This window comes from Pelophylax lessonae (genome assembly GCF_965119305.1).
Source record: "Pelophylax lessonae genome assembly, chromosome: 1".
Classification (NCBI taxonomy): Eukaryota; Metazoa; Chordata; class Amphibia; order Anura; family Ranidae; genus Pelophylax; species Pelophylax lessonae.
The window spans coordinates 432,646,451-432,662,747 of record NC_138768.1 but is presented as its reverse complement, the minus strand read 5'-3'; the positions used below and the strand labels follow the sequence as shown (position 1 = coordinate 432,662,747).

The 16,297-nt window shown below is 39.8% G+C and overlaps 1 protein-coding gene across 2 annotated transcripts in view; it reads right to left on the bottom strand.

Annotated features, from left to right (window-relative positions):
• Positions 1-584: 584 nt before the first annotated feature.
• Positions 585-16,297, bottom strand: part of SUSD1 (sushi domain containing 1) — a 265,066-nt gene continuing 249,353 nt past the window's right edge. For both annotated transcript variants that reach the window (XM_082259187.1, XM_082259188.1), the window contains exons 22-23: positions 9,352-9,445; positions 585-612 (exon numbers count right to left, since the gene is read on the bottom strand). In XM_082259187.1, coding sequence (XP_082115313.1) covers positions 597-612; positions 9,352-9,445 — 110 coding nt within the window. In that variant the 3' untranslated portion in view covers positions 585-596. The remainder of the gene's footprint in view (positions 613-9,351; positions 9,446-16,297) is intronic.

The following is a 16,297-nucleotide window of genomic DNA, read 5'->3' as shown; positions in this document are numbered from 1 at the left end:
TTAGCATTTATATCTAGCGATTCCCTTAGGTTGTACAATACAATGGTAATATAGGAGTATGGTCATACAGAGACCGTAGAACGAAGGGCTTTGCTTAGAATGTTACGCATAATTATTTTCCTGATGCCCTTTGGCTAAATCAGACTTTGAGAAGATTCCTAACTAATCCGTGAGACCCTTTTAAGATGCGGTCACGTTACAATTGGTTGGACATTGCTTAAAATGAATCACTTCAGCTAAGGATAAACAGTCAATCTTAGCTTATTTGTTGCAAGGTATTAGTCATGGCTAAAGAATGTAAGGAAACAGGCCAATCACACACTTTATCAGGATCATCAGTACAGTTTTATTATTTTATGAGTCAGTGGAGGAGTAATAAAACAAAGTTACTCTAACGTTATAATTATTTAGTATATGCTCTCTGAACTATGAAAGCAAGCAAGTAAATATATAGTCAATTAATTAAAAATATTGATCTTAAAAAGGACAGTGAATATGCTTTTCATTTTATTCCGAAACTGAAGAAAAAAGCAACTATGAAAAACAAATAGTATTTTCAGGTGACTTACTGTGCAGTTGTCCATTTTTTCCTCCAGCTATCTGTTACAGCACCTACAACACAGCAGAATAATTACAATTTTCAGAAAGCGTACTACATTAAAAATTGGTAGGTGCTATAATATATTGCTTATACAATAGACTCTATTAATTTCATTCCATTTAATTGAGATTACGCCTGCTCTGTAGTCTTTTTCATTATTTTCATCAGTATATCTTACTGTATATATATATATATATATATATATATATATATATATATACAAACCCAATTCCAAAAAAGTTGGGACACTGTACAAATTGTGAGTAAAAAAGAAATTGACTAATTTACAAATCTCATAAACTTATATTTTATTCACAATATAATATAGATAACATATCAAATGTTGAAAGTGAGACATTTTGAAATGTCATGCCAAATATTGGCTCATTTTGTATTTCATGAGAGCTACACATTCCAAAAATGTTGGGACAGGCAGCAATAAGAGGCCGGAAATGTTAAATGTACATATAAGGAACAGCTGGAGGACCAATTTGCAACTTATTTGGTCAATTGGCAACACGATTGGGTATAAAAAGAGCCTCCCAGAGTGTCAGTGTCCCTCAGAAGTCAAGATGGGCAGAGGATCACCAATTCCCCCAATGCTGCGGCAAAAAATAGTGCAGCAATATCAGAAAGGAGTTTCTCAGAGAAAAATTGCAAAGAGTTTGAAGTTATCATCATCTACAGTGCATAATATCATCCAAAGATTCAGAGAATCTGGAACAATCTCTGTGCGTAAGGGTCAAGGCCGGAAAACCATACTGGATGCCCGTGATCTTCGGGCCCTTAGACGGCACTGCATCACATACAGGAATGTTACTGTAATGGAAATCACAACATGGGCTCAGGAATAATTCCAGAAAACATTGTCGGCGAACACAATCCACTTTGCCATTCGCCGTTGCCAGCTAAAACTCTATAGGCCAAAAAAGAAGCCGTATCTAAACATGATCCAGAAGCGCAGGCATTTAAAATGGACTGTGGCAAAGTGGAAAACTGTTCTGTGGTCAGACGAATCAAAATTTGAAGTTCTTTTTGGAAAACTGGGACGCCATGTCATCCGGACTAAAGAGGACAAGGACAACCCAAGTTGTTCTCATAGCTCAGTTCAGAAGCCTGCATCTCTGATGGTATGGGGTTGCATGAGTGCATGTGGCATGGGCAGCTTACACATCTGGAAAGGCACCATCAATGCTGAAAGGTATATCCAAGTTCTAGAACAACATATGCTCCTATCCAGATGTTGTCTCTTGCAGGGAAGACCTTGCATTTTCCAACATGACAATGCCAGACCACATACTGCATCAATTACAACATCATGGCTGCGTAGAAGAAGGATCCGGGTACTGAAATGGCCAGCCTGCAGTCCAGATCTTTCACCCATAGAAAAATTTGGCACATCATAAAGAGGAAGATGCGACAAAGAAGACCTAAGACAGTTGAGCAACTAAAAACCTGTATTAGACAAGAATGGGACAACATTCCTGTTCCTAAACTTGGGCAACTTGTCTCCTCAGTCCCCAGACGTTTGCAGATTGTTATAAAAGAAGAGGGGATGCTACACAGTGGTAAACATGGCCTTGTCCCAACTTTTTTGAGATGTGTTGATGCCATAAAATTTTAAATCAATTTTTTCCCCCTTAAAATGATACATTTTCTCAGTTTAAACATTTGATATGTCATCTATGTTGTATTCTGAATAAAATATTAAAATTTGAAACTTCCACATCATTGCATTCTGTTTTTATTCACAATTTGCACAGTGTCCCAACTTTTTTGGAATTGGGTTTGTATATATATATATATATAATGTTAATATACTCCATGTTAAGTTTAATATACATATCATGTAATGTAATGCTACAAGCTTTCAAAAGTTTTTCCACAATGCATTTTTTGTCTGTTGATCTGCATTTACATGTACCAACATTTTTCCTTGAATAAAAATAGTTTGTAAAAAAAAAAAAGGTAGGTGCTCTCGGTTCTGTAAACATCATACAGTGGAACATTAGGCTTTATATAATTTATGCATCTTTTCTATTTAAAACAGTCATATATGAGACAATCTACAGAGGTTTAAAGTGTAAGTATGAAAAAGTTGGAAAAAAAATACATATATGCCAGAGTCTGTCATTAGTATTAACACTCAGCCCCCTATAACAGCACTTGGAAACTATCCATAAATCTCTGAGTGCTTTTTGCAGTGCTTTTGAGGCGCTTTTGAGGTGCTTTTCAGGCGTTAGCACTGCTCTTTTTTTAAGGACACATGACTCAAAAACTGCTTCAAGAACCATTTTGAGGCGCTTTTGAAGCATTCATTGATTTTAATAGGAATAGGTTTTCGGGAGCTTTTCAGGCGCTTTTTTTTAGCGCCAAAGCACTTGAAAAGCGCCTCAGTGTGAAAGGGCTCCTAAAAGAGAGATTACGATGATCATATATGTATATATTTATATATTTTTTATGCTGTTTTGTGTGTCACATATGCAGTTGATTGCTTTTTCAGCTTGTTATAGAAAAATGTTGGTGGGTGCCAGAGGCGTAACTAGAGCCTTCAGGGCCCCGATGCAAGAAACCATGAAGGGCCCCCCCAGATCCCTGGCCGGGGCCCTTCCCTTCAAGCCCAGGGCTCTTCCCACTAATCCTGGGGCTCTTTACTCTCGTTGCATGGCCTTTTATTACGGTCCCGCAGCAGGATCCTTTCACAAGTTCTGCAGTGGGCTCCCTTCCTGCAATCTTTGGGCCTCCCCACAGTGGTGCAATGCCAGGGCCCGGTCGCAAGTGTGACTTTTGCAATCCTGGAAGTTCACCCACTGGTTTGCTACTGGGCCCCCTGGAGCATGGGGCCCGGTAGCAATCGCAACCCCTGCAACCCCTGTAGTTACGCCCCTGGTGGGTGCATTTTGTGGTGCACCTTATAGAAACAGAAAACCAACATTATTTGGACAGCAAACTAAGACTACACTGTACACATTGAACATCAGTGTAGAATCAACTAGATAGGTTCAGGGAACACTATGCGTGATAACATCCGCACATACGTGAGTTCACCACTCAAACGCTAACAGTTTATTCATGCTCTTCTTCAGTTTGTTTACTAAATAATTTGTAAGTCAGCTTCTGCTATGCCCTCTCTTTAGAAATTCTATAGTACTCTATGAAACCTGTTACCTTCTTCCAACAAAGTTCAACTCTGCATTCTCTGCCACCTTCTTACAACAAGGTTGACCTCAGTATCCCCTGCCACCATTTTCCAACACTGCCAACCTCTGCATCCCCTGCCACCCTCCAACACTGCTCATCACTGCATCCCCCCAACCTTTTCCAACACTATTCACCCTGCAACTCTCTTCTAACACTGCTTAGACCTGCAACATTTTCAGATAGCAGCCCTCTTCCAATATTACTCACAGCTTGCCTGAGGTTTTGGGACTTAGGGCAAGACTCCTGCCAGCGGAGGTAAGAGGGGCTCTGGTGCAGTGCTGCGATGGAGCCAAATGACACTGGTATTATCTACAGCCACCCACAACCTGAAGGTCCAGGCTAAGGGAAGTGATGCCAAAAAGTAATATGGCTGGTGGGGAGCAGCACATGGTGAATTTGACAGCCAAGCAAGAGGGAAGCTGTGGCCCAAAGCTGGGTAGTGACCCAGTGTTTGAGAACTATTGTTCTAAAGCAGCCTTTCTCAAAGCTTTTTAACATAAAGGAACTCTTGGAAATCATTTTCAGGTCTCAGAAAACCCCTGTTAATAATTGTTATATATTTACAGCAGTAAGCTGAAACAAAAATAATAAAAGAGTAAGGAATGTGGAATGTTTTGCATATTTGACACCCCTATTAATAATAATACAAGTAAATAAGCAATAATGAAGGCAGAAAAACAGTGAAAATGGTAATGTTCCGTAAGCTGATGGTCAATAAGAAAAGAGGGCCCCATTGCACTGGTGTTTAGAAGAAAGACTGTTTCTTTTATTGATGTTCAGTGGAAAGAATGCTCCTTACATTGGAGGTCAGTGGGAAGAATGCCCCCCTACCGACAGCTGTAAAGATCGTTGCTGAGTGCTGTCAATAGTTACTTGCCTGGAACGCAAGGATTGCTCATTGCTCAAAGAACCCCTAGAAATCTCTAGAGAAAAAATAGGATTCCTTAGAACCCTGGTTAAGAAAAGGCTGTCGTAGAGGCTGTGATAGGTTTGGGGGTTAGTGTGTTAGGAGATAAAGTTATATTTTAGAAAATACGTAAGGAATGAAGAAGTCTAAAAGTTTAGCCGATACTTAAAACTTTAGTTTTAACTACTGGTAATCAAAGAATCCTAGACCCACTCAGCCAGCTTCTACTGTGATTCTAAAAAAAAAAATTTGTGCAAACTTAAGGCATATTTAACCCCCCAAAATGTGTATTTTGCAGCCTACCAATACTAGATGAAGTGGTTGCATTAGTTTTCGTTTTTTGATTTTCTTCCTTTTATTTTCATCTGGTAATTCTGTAAGTAACACACTCATTGTCCCTGGGTGGCTTTGATTACTCACTCAACTGTATCTATGAAGGGAGCCATGATTGCCACCCAGGCTTGACTTCAAGCATGTCTGTCTTTGCTGATCTCTATGACATGGGGGTGGGGGATTAGTAGTTTTACCAAAAACGAAAACATTATGCCCTCAGTTTAACTTACAGAAAGTAGCAAGGACACTGCATATCTGCTACATAAACAGGTATTTTTTATACTTGTTGACAATGTTCTTAGTCTAAAAAATAAAATAACATAGCCACCAATTTTAACATTTAAAATGATAACTATGATAAAATGCTCTATTAACATGTTCATAATACTATTATATGTCTGCCTTCATTTTTTAAAGCAAACTGTTGGCGTTATATAAATCCTGTATAATAATAAAAAAAAAAACAGTTTGCCATGGTTAAGCTTTAGATGCAGATTTATCTTATGTGACTTAACATACTGCTTTTAAAGATTTTTTTTCCCTTACAGCAAAAACTATTAGCCTATCACTCTGCCCCTAATAAAGTCAGAGACAGGGATTCCAACTTGGAATACAATAGTTTCTTCAGTGATAGCTTGGAGAACTATTTGGCTTTTTATTCTGCTAAGACTTGAGGAAGACACCAGACAGCAAACAATTACCACTTTTTCAGTGAATAAAACACGACTTTAGGAAAGAAAGGAAGAAGAACAGCTGCAGTATCATTTTAATTCGTCCTGTAAAGGAAATGATTATGTTTAATTATTGTACATAAAATACACCTAATATCTTCAACCTGCAAGGCCCATTTAGACCTTGGAGTTCCTATTGTGTTTGGGTTTTTCTTGTGTTACCATGCGCTGCGTTAAGGCAATCTAAATAAATGGATACATGCATATTCGCCAGCACACCAAGGATCTTGCACATCAGTCCGAATAAACTTTTTTTTGCAAAAGGATCACATTAGGAAAGGCGCAATGTTTCGGAGTCGCGCAGGACCCCTTTTTGTTAGGCATGTGACGAAGGGGTCCTGCGTGACTCCGAAACATTGCACCTATCCTGATGTGATCCTTTTGCAATAAAAAGTTTTTTGGAACTGCTGTGCAAAATCCTTGGTGTGCTGGTGAATATATATGTATCCGTGATTGATCCAGTTTCCAGCTGGTGATCACTGCAGCACCCGCAACTGATGTGTCTATATAAAGGAAGGTGTGCGATGGGAATATGAACTATTTTATTTAAATAAATGGACTGGCAAAGCACCAAAACATCCAGAAAAAAAATATTTTTGGCAATACAGTGCAAAGATAAAAAATGTAGCCCACGCAGCTGTAAACAAGCATTTGATGGCTGCAACTGAAATATTACTCTCTCCAAATGCTTCTTTTATTATTTTATAAGACATTTTTGTTAACATATTACTTGAAGAAAGAAACAGTTATCTTAAGAGAAGTGTGCATTATAAATTGTCCTATTATTTTGAAAATATGTTTGAAAACTTAATCGCCTAGGAATGCAAGGAAAATGTGACATTCCCATTAAAATACCACAAAAGCATACCAAATGTTTTAGCAGTCACATGACATTAATACAAGGAAAGTCACACATTTAGGATATATGGGTATCATGTGCACAATTGATATCTAAACTAAAAGGGTACTGTAGGCTTTTACAGAGATCTTCAGACTTATTTTGTGATGGCCTTTTTCACTTATTGAAAAAATACCTCTTGGATGACATTAGGTTTGATTTACTAAAGGCAAATAGGCTATTTACTTGACAAGAGTAGTTACACTTTGGAAGGAAAATATCCCCAGAGTTTAGTGAATGTGGTGCAGTTTCAGTTTGCAAAGAATACTCAATCATGTGCAAGTACATTTTAAAAAAGACAGCATTTTATTTGCACTTGATTGGATGAAGGAAGTCAGCAGAAGTTCACTCCATTCACTAAGCTGTAGGGAAAATTCCTTGCAAAATGCAATTTGCTTTTAATAAATTAACCTCAAAGTTACAACACATTAAAGCCTTCTTTTCAGAATGCTAAAACTACGTAATCAAGAACTAGATGGGTTCTAACATTGTCTGCCCTCTCTGAGTTTTGTGTGCTTTGCCTTGGGTTTATAAAGCATATTTGACTTATTACAGTAGCTAACGGCAGATGAGGTCCACAATTTTTTCTTTTAGTGGACATACCAGCTAATTTTGGTGGTGTATTGATGTATTCATCAAACAACCTTGATTATCAATACTCCTTTATCAATGAATTTCAATCTTTGTAAAACCAGGTCTTACAACTTATGAACATTTATTAAAACTTAGGTTATTGCATGACTTTTATCACCTAAATGTAGAAAACTGGATACACTTGTGCTTAGGGTTCCATAACTGCAAAACTTGCACCCACTAGACATAGCAATGAGATATTAATTTAAAGGAGAAGTACAGCCAAAGCTCGTTTGTGGAAAGATTGTGACAAAAAAGTCAGGATCCACCCACAACCCTGGACCGTCACCTGGCTCGGCCTGAGCTAGTCGACCCTGCCCCCTCCACAGCTCAGCGCTCCAGTGAGCGCGGGAGGGGGGCCAAGCAGACAGTCACCAGCTCTCTGTTTACAGAGCTCTGAAAACCGAGCGATCAGCTGCTTTTGATTGCTCGGTTCTAAGTCTTAGAGTCGGCAGGGGACAGATGCAGCATTGAACTGATGCTGCATTCACCTAGGAAAGTATGATTCTAAAAAAAAAAAAAAAAAAAATCCCATACTTCTATTTTAAAGTATATCTAAAAGCTAAAAAAAAGAACTATTGTCAAATAGAAACCTATTGTCAAGAGTGGAAACCTTCACATGGGGACACCTATTTCAGGTGCCAATTTTCTAGCAAAGTATATACAGTAGGTAAAATGTATTAATATAATAAAGCGCATGCCAGTTGTACACTGTGTTCCAAGATCTATCTGGAACCTGCCCTGTTCCCAGGCTCCTCTTTTCTTTAAAGCACAGGCTTGAAAAATTTTCAAACCCAAGCTTAGTCAGATAATATAATGTTGTATGACAGCGCAGTGCTAACATGTTGCACATATTCAGCCTTGTTCTACCACTCAAACATTTGTTATATACTGTAAGGACTGCAAGGTGGGGCTCAAATGACCACTTAATGTTTTACTACTTGCAGAGAAGCATGTAGGATGGGCTTGAGCAAAAGAATATAGGTTCCCTCCCATTGTCAATCCTACTGCAGAGAACAGTTGTAATTTAACTTTGGGCTCTGTGCAGACATTCTGCAAAAAGCAACGACCCAGTCACATAAGCAGGCTTTCACAAACAGTGTACATAACATCCCTAGTGTTGCCAATATTGCAAGGAAATTACATTTGAATTTCTGGCAGTTCGAGAAAATATATCACCTATGCAGATGTATACAACTGATGCTATATATTCCTTTAAACCATGGGTGCTCAACCTGTGGCCCTCCAGCTGTTGCAGAACTACAAGTCCAACGAGGCATTGCAAGGCTGACAGTTCCAAGCATGACTCCCAAAGGACAGGGGAATGATGGGACTTGTAGTTTCGCAACAGCTGAAGGGTCACAGGTTGGACATCCATGCTTTAAACACTTCCTTATAATATTTTGCCATGTTATTTTATTTTATTTTGTTTTCTGTTCTGGATAAAGTGAAAAAGATTTATAACGTATGTTCCTTTTTTAATGCTGTCCGCGTCCCTGTAGGTAGGACAGGAAATAGGGGGAGAATCCAGAGACACATAAAAAAGAGAGTTTGAAAGCATTACCCCACTCTATGTAAAAGTAAAATAAATAAAAGTTATAAGCTAAAATAAATAAAACATTAAAAATAGGAAACAAGCCGAAAACACATAACATTCTTTGCAGTTCCATTAATTGGTAATGCCACCACAAACATAGCTAGAGATGCAGGTTTTGTCATGTAATGAATGTGTCAAAATGCATGGTACATCAACGCAAGAGGCTCACCGCCCCAAAAATAAAGGTGCAGGAGCTACTATGAAGCATGTGTCATGTGCAAGGTAGTTTTGATCTGATTCATATAATTTTGTACACAGGAAAAAGTAGGAGAGAGAATTAAAGGTGGTCCACCATCAAGGATCTTTCAATAGTGTGTATGTTTTTGACAACTCACAAAAAAAAGATTTTCAAAATCAAACACAATCGAACACAAATTCAAAAACAATTGTGCTCTTTTATAAGAAATCACATTAGTTGAGGAAGGTGTGTAGGGGGGACAAAATACTCACCTAGCCAAAGAGTAAGACACAAGTAATATGAAGAATGCTAATGCAACTGATCCTAATAATACCACAGTCATATGATGCCTACTGGTTGCATGCTCTGAAAGAAACAAAGACTAGGGTCACTTATTTCTACTACTGAAAATGCTCTAAAAACATTAATAGCATATACCAAAAAATGTAATAAATATTTCTAGATCAAATGTCTAACATTTAGGGATATTCACTTATGTTACCACAAAACATGCTAATTTAGAAGAAAATATGCCACAGATATTTTATAAAAAGGCAGGGTTTATTTACATTTCAACAAATGGAATAATGAAATAGAACTGGTATTTTTTTTAACAGTAAGATCAACTTATATCTACATGTTTAAAGATGTATACAGTTTATTGTAGGTAACATCATTCTTTTAGTGTTTATTTGAAATTGTATTCCAATCTTTGACTTTGACAGCAAATATCAACAAAGTTACTAAGTGGATTTATTTGTATGCAAAGTTTATTTGGGCATGTTTAATTTATACATCCCAGTAAGGGTCCATTCAGACTAGCGCGACTTGTCAGGCAACTATGTTTTCCTTCTCTTTTTGTTTTTTTGGGGTTTTTTTTTCACGTAAAGCTTCTGGCTGGGGCTTATTGTCAGATGTGGGGACAAATGGAACTGCACTCCCTAATGCCACCAATTTAGGCTGGGAGCTGTGGTCATGTGACAGTCAACACTAAGGCAGGTTTTTCGGGCTTAGAAACGAGCTGGAATGACACTGTTAACTTCTTGCTTTTCGCTCCGCTCCACTGACTCCGTTTCATGATGACACTTGTACATCTGAGGCACGTTTATGCTTAGAGGATACCACTCCCTGGTGTGCAGCATTTTGAGGCCAGTACTGGGCTCCACCATTTCAATCCAACAGTTCATGTCTCCTCTCTCCCAGTGACACATCCATGGTTGCTATGGGATACAGGAAACAGTTTCTCTCTCTCTCTTCTTCTCCAACCACTATGCTTGCTCTTATTTCCCTGAGGTACCTCATGCATTCTCTCTTCCGTGACTCCAGGCGGGGTCCCTAGGCTCTCTGTGCTGCGGGTCCAGTCCCATAATGCAGGGAGATGGTTACTAGTGCAGGGGACAAGCACAACACCCCTTCACTACCAGAGGAATCAATACCCCTGCAAATCACCTGTCTCCTGGCTAATTGGCTGCCTTAAGCAATTACAAACACTGTAGTCTAGGGTTTCTCAACAAGGATTACTCCAGATTTTGCAAGGAGTTCCTTAGCAATAAGAAATTTCTGCCTCTCAGATAAGTTCCCACTGATATCATTGGTCCTCAGGACCCACTAACAGGCCAGGTTTGCAAGACAACTGAAATACATCACAGGTGATATAATTTGCTGCTCAGTGATTGCAGTATTGTAATCTGCATCTCCCTAAGGTAATATCTCAAATCTGGCCTGTTAGTGGGTCCTGATGACTGGAGTTGAGAAGCACTGATATAGAAGCACTTGTGCAGAACCTGGAAGATCATGGTTCTCACTCTATGAAGTACAGACTACTATAGTGATTTTCAGCTTTTCCAGAGCCCCCTCAGGTTTGAGATCTATACATACAGTGGTCCAAACTAGACCAATTTAAGAATGCAATATTACCTGGCTGGACTTCAGCTCTAAATGACAGGAACACTTAAAAGGAAACCTGCACTGAGAGAAAAAGTTATTGTGGCCTGGATACCGCTGGCTTAAATATTTTGAGTCACTAATATACATTCAGCAACTTCACCTTATTCTGGAGTACTACAATTTTGAATTCCTTTACAACAGAACTGCCTTATCATACAGTTTTGCATATATTAAATACCATTGATCTGTTTATTGCCATAAATTTTGAAGTGTTCCCTGTAACCCTGCAATCCTAGCACTAACTCGCCCTTTAAATCTCATAGAAAACCTCCCTATAACTCCAGCACAAACCTCTCTGTAACCCTAACACCCCCTGTAACCCCAGCACTAACTCTCCCTGTACCTCTCACATAAATCTTCCCTTTAACCCTAAAATAAATCCTCTCTTTAACCCTAGTATTAACCTTTACTGTAACCCTAAGGCAAATATTATATTACCAGCACACCAGAGATCCTTGAAATATATTGTCCAAGTGTTTATTCATCTGATCACATCAGAAAGATAAAATGCAACGATTCTGAGTCATGCAGGGATACTATCTGTGGTTTCCTGTAACCATAACACAAATCCTTCATGTAAACTTAAAGCAGAGTTCTGGGAAAAAAACATTTTTGAGATAAAAATACCCCCTGGACAGTCAGGGCTAGTGCATTTAAGCAACAATAGCCTCTGAACTGTCCCCTGTTTAGCTTACCTGCAGGCGGAAATATTTACCTTGTAAATTTCTTGTCCAGCGCTGCCATCTGCGGTGTGGCCAGCTGAAGCCAGAGCGTCCCTCATCGCGTCCCTCTTCCTGGATGTCAGAGTCCCAGAAGGCAATGCTCGTCACTTCCGGGGCAGGCGCGTCACCCCGCAGCTGGTTCCGTGCATGCCCAGTTCTAATGCATTCAGCAGGGAATGAAGCGTCTGCCCCGGAAGTGACGAGGGACACTGGTGCAGGCGCATTGACTCCTGGGATTGATGACGCTCATCTCCCAGGAGTCAATGCAAAGGAGGAAGTGACGTCGGGGGCCGCGGCTGCAGAGGGAGGAAGTGGCAGTTAATTTTCAGAAAAAATCAGGTAAGTGAAACAAAAAAAAAAAAAAAAAACTATCCAATTCTTTTTCAGGTTGTTTTAACGTACCAGAACTGCAAAGTGGAAAAATAGGGTGGAACTCCTCTTTAACACAAACCTTTCCTGTAACTCTGGTATAAAGCAAAGCTTTGGCTTACCACCAGCATAAACCTGCCCCACAAGAGGATTTACAGTTCCTGCCTGCTCTAGAGGTCCAGGAAAAAAAACACAAAAACCCAGCAGCCAACCAGTTCACAGATCTCACAACCACAGAGTGTCCTTTGAGACACACATAGCAATCATTTTAATGGGGACCCCAATCCCATGGTAGTCCATCAACCATTGTTTGTGTTGTTTTCATGCTGCTGGCCAATGCCACAGCTCCCGGAGATAAGTCCCCCACCATATCTTCGGCTTCAAGCACCTCATTTGGAACCTTTAGCTGACCTGTGAGTAACCAGGGGTGGTTCTCTCCCCCCTTTCTCTTCTTTCTCCATCCCTTTTTGTTTTTTGTATTTAGCATTAGACTATATATATATATATATATATATATATATATATATATATATATGTATATCTATGCACTTTATTGCAGATACAAGCATATTTACCCTGCATCAGCTCCTGATGAGTGGAAAGAACCCACGAAACGTGTAGAGCCCTTTTCGATGCTACGCCATTACTACAATCTGATCTATTACTCGTTTTTACAATCATCATCCATCAATGTATCTTGATAGAGAGGTCTAGGTCACCAAAAAACACCACCCACACCACGGTGGTGTGGCGATATGTCTGAGTATATACATGTACTGTGTGTTATTAATGAGCAATACTATCTATTCATTGTATTTTGCAATGACTCAATATGTGTATATGTATAAATAAATATGATATTATATATTGATTTTTCATCACTTTATAGCCGTGTGCTTCATTTAGAGTCCCAAACCTCCCTCCTCCTTTATCTAAACCAGGGATGGAGGCATAGTACTCTACTCAGTCATTAACTCATATAAAGTCCCACCTATCCCCCCTTTTTGAACCACAGGGGTTGATTTCCTAAAACTGGAGAGTGCAAAATCTTGTGCAACTCTGCATAGAAACCAATCAGCTTCCAGTTTTTTTGACAAAGCTTAACTGGACAAGCTGAAGTTAGAAGCTGATTGGCTACCATGCATGGCTGCACCAGATTTTGCACTCTCAAGTTTGAGTAAATCAACCCTAATGTGTTCTGTTCCACACAAGCACTCAATGACATCTGCTGAATGCTTTCTCCCCTTTTCAGGGCTCTTTCGTAGGTGTGTTAATTTTTTTAGGTCCCCCTAAAGAGACCACAATTAAAATAATGATGACACTATATTGTCAAGGGTATTGGGAGCCTGCCTTTATACACACATTAACATTAATGGAATCCCAGTCTTAGTCTTTAGGGTTCAATATTGAGTTGCAGCTATAACAGCTTCAACTTTTCTGGGAAGGTTGTCCACAAGGTTTAGGAGTGTGTCTATGGGAATGTTTGACCATTCTTCTAGAAGCGCATTTGTGAGGTCAGCCCCTGATGTTGGATGAGAAGGCCTGACTCACAGTCTTCACTCTAGTTGGTCCCAAAGGTGTCCATGGGTTTGAGGTCAGGACTCTGTGCAGGCCAGTCAAGTTCCTCCACCCCAAACTCACTCATCCATGTCTTTATGGACCTTATTTGTGCACTGGGCGCAGTCATGTTGGAACAGGCAGGGGCTATCCTCAAACTGTTCCCGCAAAGTTGGGAGCATAAAATTGTCGAAAATGTCTTGGAATGCTGACGCCTTAAGTGTTCCCTTTACTGGAATTAAGGGCCCAAGCCCAACCCCTGAAAAACAACCCCACACCATATTCCTCCCTCCACCAAATGATTTGTATCAGTGCACAAAGCAAGGTCCATAAAGACATGGATGAACGAGTTTGAGGTAGAGGATCTTGACTGGCCTGCACAGATTTCTGACCTCAACCCAATAGAACACCTTTGGGATGAAGATTGCAGACTGGGATGAAGAGCTCAGACTGCAAGTCTCATCGTCCACATCAGTGCCTGACCTCACAAATACGCTTCTGGAAGAATGGTCAAACATTCCCATAGACACATTTCTGAACCTTGTGGACAGCCTTCCCGGAAAAGCTAAAGATGTTATAGCCGCAAAGGATTGGCCAACTCAATATTGAACCCTACGGACTAAGACTGGGATGCCATTGAAGTTCATATGTGTGTAAAGGCAGGTGTTCCAATACTTTTGACAATATAGTATATCTACTTTCCAGGACTCATCCCTGGGGTCCTGTACAATATTCATCTTTCCTGTATCGTGATCCTTGGTAGAGAAGACTGATCTTCCTGCGCCAAAGGATACTGACACTTAAAACCATGCTCTGGAATCTTCTGCTTCCCAAATCTTTCCTTAAAGCGGAGTTCCGGCCACAAAATCAACATAATCGATTTTGTGGCCATCCACTTGCTTTTACTCACCTGAAACAGAAATGGATAGTTAGGATTTTTTTTTTTTTTACTTACCTTGTTATTGTAGAAAGATATACTGACCTTTCTTCCACTTCCTCCCTCGGCGGCCGTGGCCCGCGCCGTCACTTCCGCTTTGCAATGATTCCTGGGAGCTGAACGTCATCGCTCCCAGGAATCAATGCGATGGCACCGGCCCCGCTCGTCACTTCCGGTGCGACGCCGTATTCCCTGCTAAACAGCTACTGGGCATGCCCAGAAGCTGTGGAGGAATGCGGCGCCGCACCGGAAGTGACGAGAGGGGCCGGTGCAGGCACATTCTGGGAGAAGAAGACACGGAAGAGGACGCAGAAGAGGACGTGCTGGCTTCAGCTGCCCACATCAGAGATGGCAACGCTGGAGAAGAAATTTTAAAATTGAGTATTTCTACTTGCAGGTAAGTGCGAACCGGGACAGATCAGAGGCTAGCCATTGTGGAATGTACTAGCCCTGACTGTCCCGGGGGTATTTTCATTGAAAAAATGTTTTTGTGCCCGGAACTCCGCTTTAAGCCTCAAGGCTCATGCATTGATTTCTCTGGTACTAGGTCCATTATTAACATCATTACTTCTTGTTGTGCAAAGGATACATGAGGAATCAGTTCAGAATTCAAAAGATATACAGTGATGTCAGTAGGAAGGAAGATAGATATAAAGTTACAATAAAACTATTGTGGGAAATTGTTTTATAACTAGATCATGAAAAGGACATTCGGACGATTATATGCTCTAAAGTGACTGAAGAATAAATCTTCCAGCCTACTGAGCCAGAACTGTTTATATGATCAGGAACAGACATCCTGCAGCACTTGGCACAAAAAAGTGACATGTAACCATTGTTTTATGCGTCTCAGGATTCATCCGAGAGTTTGATAAGTTCCACTGAATCGAACACCATTATCCACTTAATTTTACAATGGAGGCACTCTGGGATACAGCTGTAATTATATATCCGCGATCAGCATTACCACTTTATTGGATGAATAATGCATGCTTGTTTGCTAGAGTTTGAACTCTATAGAGGCTGCTGGCAAGAATTAATCTCTGACTCTGTTTACCTTTTCAATTATTCACAGCAGAAAATAACAACATAAACAGTCATTCTAAGCACTTGTCTCTATTGCTGTCAAATAATGTCAGAGGAATATTTTCCTGCTCTAATATGGAACTCATAACATAAACCAGTGAGCCATTTTGGAGGAATAATTTGCTGGATATGTTGTCACGTAGCAAAATTCTGTTATCATTTCTTGCACAGTTAGTACAACTATACTGCTGTATATGGACTGAGTTGAACTTTATTGTATTAATAAATAATTATGAATACATCTTTGGATAAAATGTCTAGTCTATTTTATTGGAACTTGAAAACAACCACCCAAGTAGTTGAATGAAGCTGCAGCTTATTAATTTGTCCTTAAAATGTTTGATAGCATTGAGCTACTAATATCCATTTAGGGAAAAGCAGATGGTACGTGAATTTTTTGCTGGGAATAAAAACATGACTGAAGAGTTATTAAAAATGTGCCTGTGGGATTGTGGGAATTTTTCATAGGACCATTGAAAAGTGTGCCAGCTTCCCAGAAGGATGTCAAGACAGAACAAGATTTGGAGGGAAGGCTTTCCAATAGGGTGGCTTCACTAATAACCTCACGTGGCAGTCAGCCAAAATATTTGGGCATGTAAG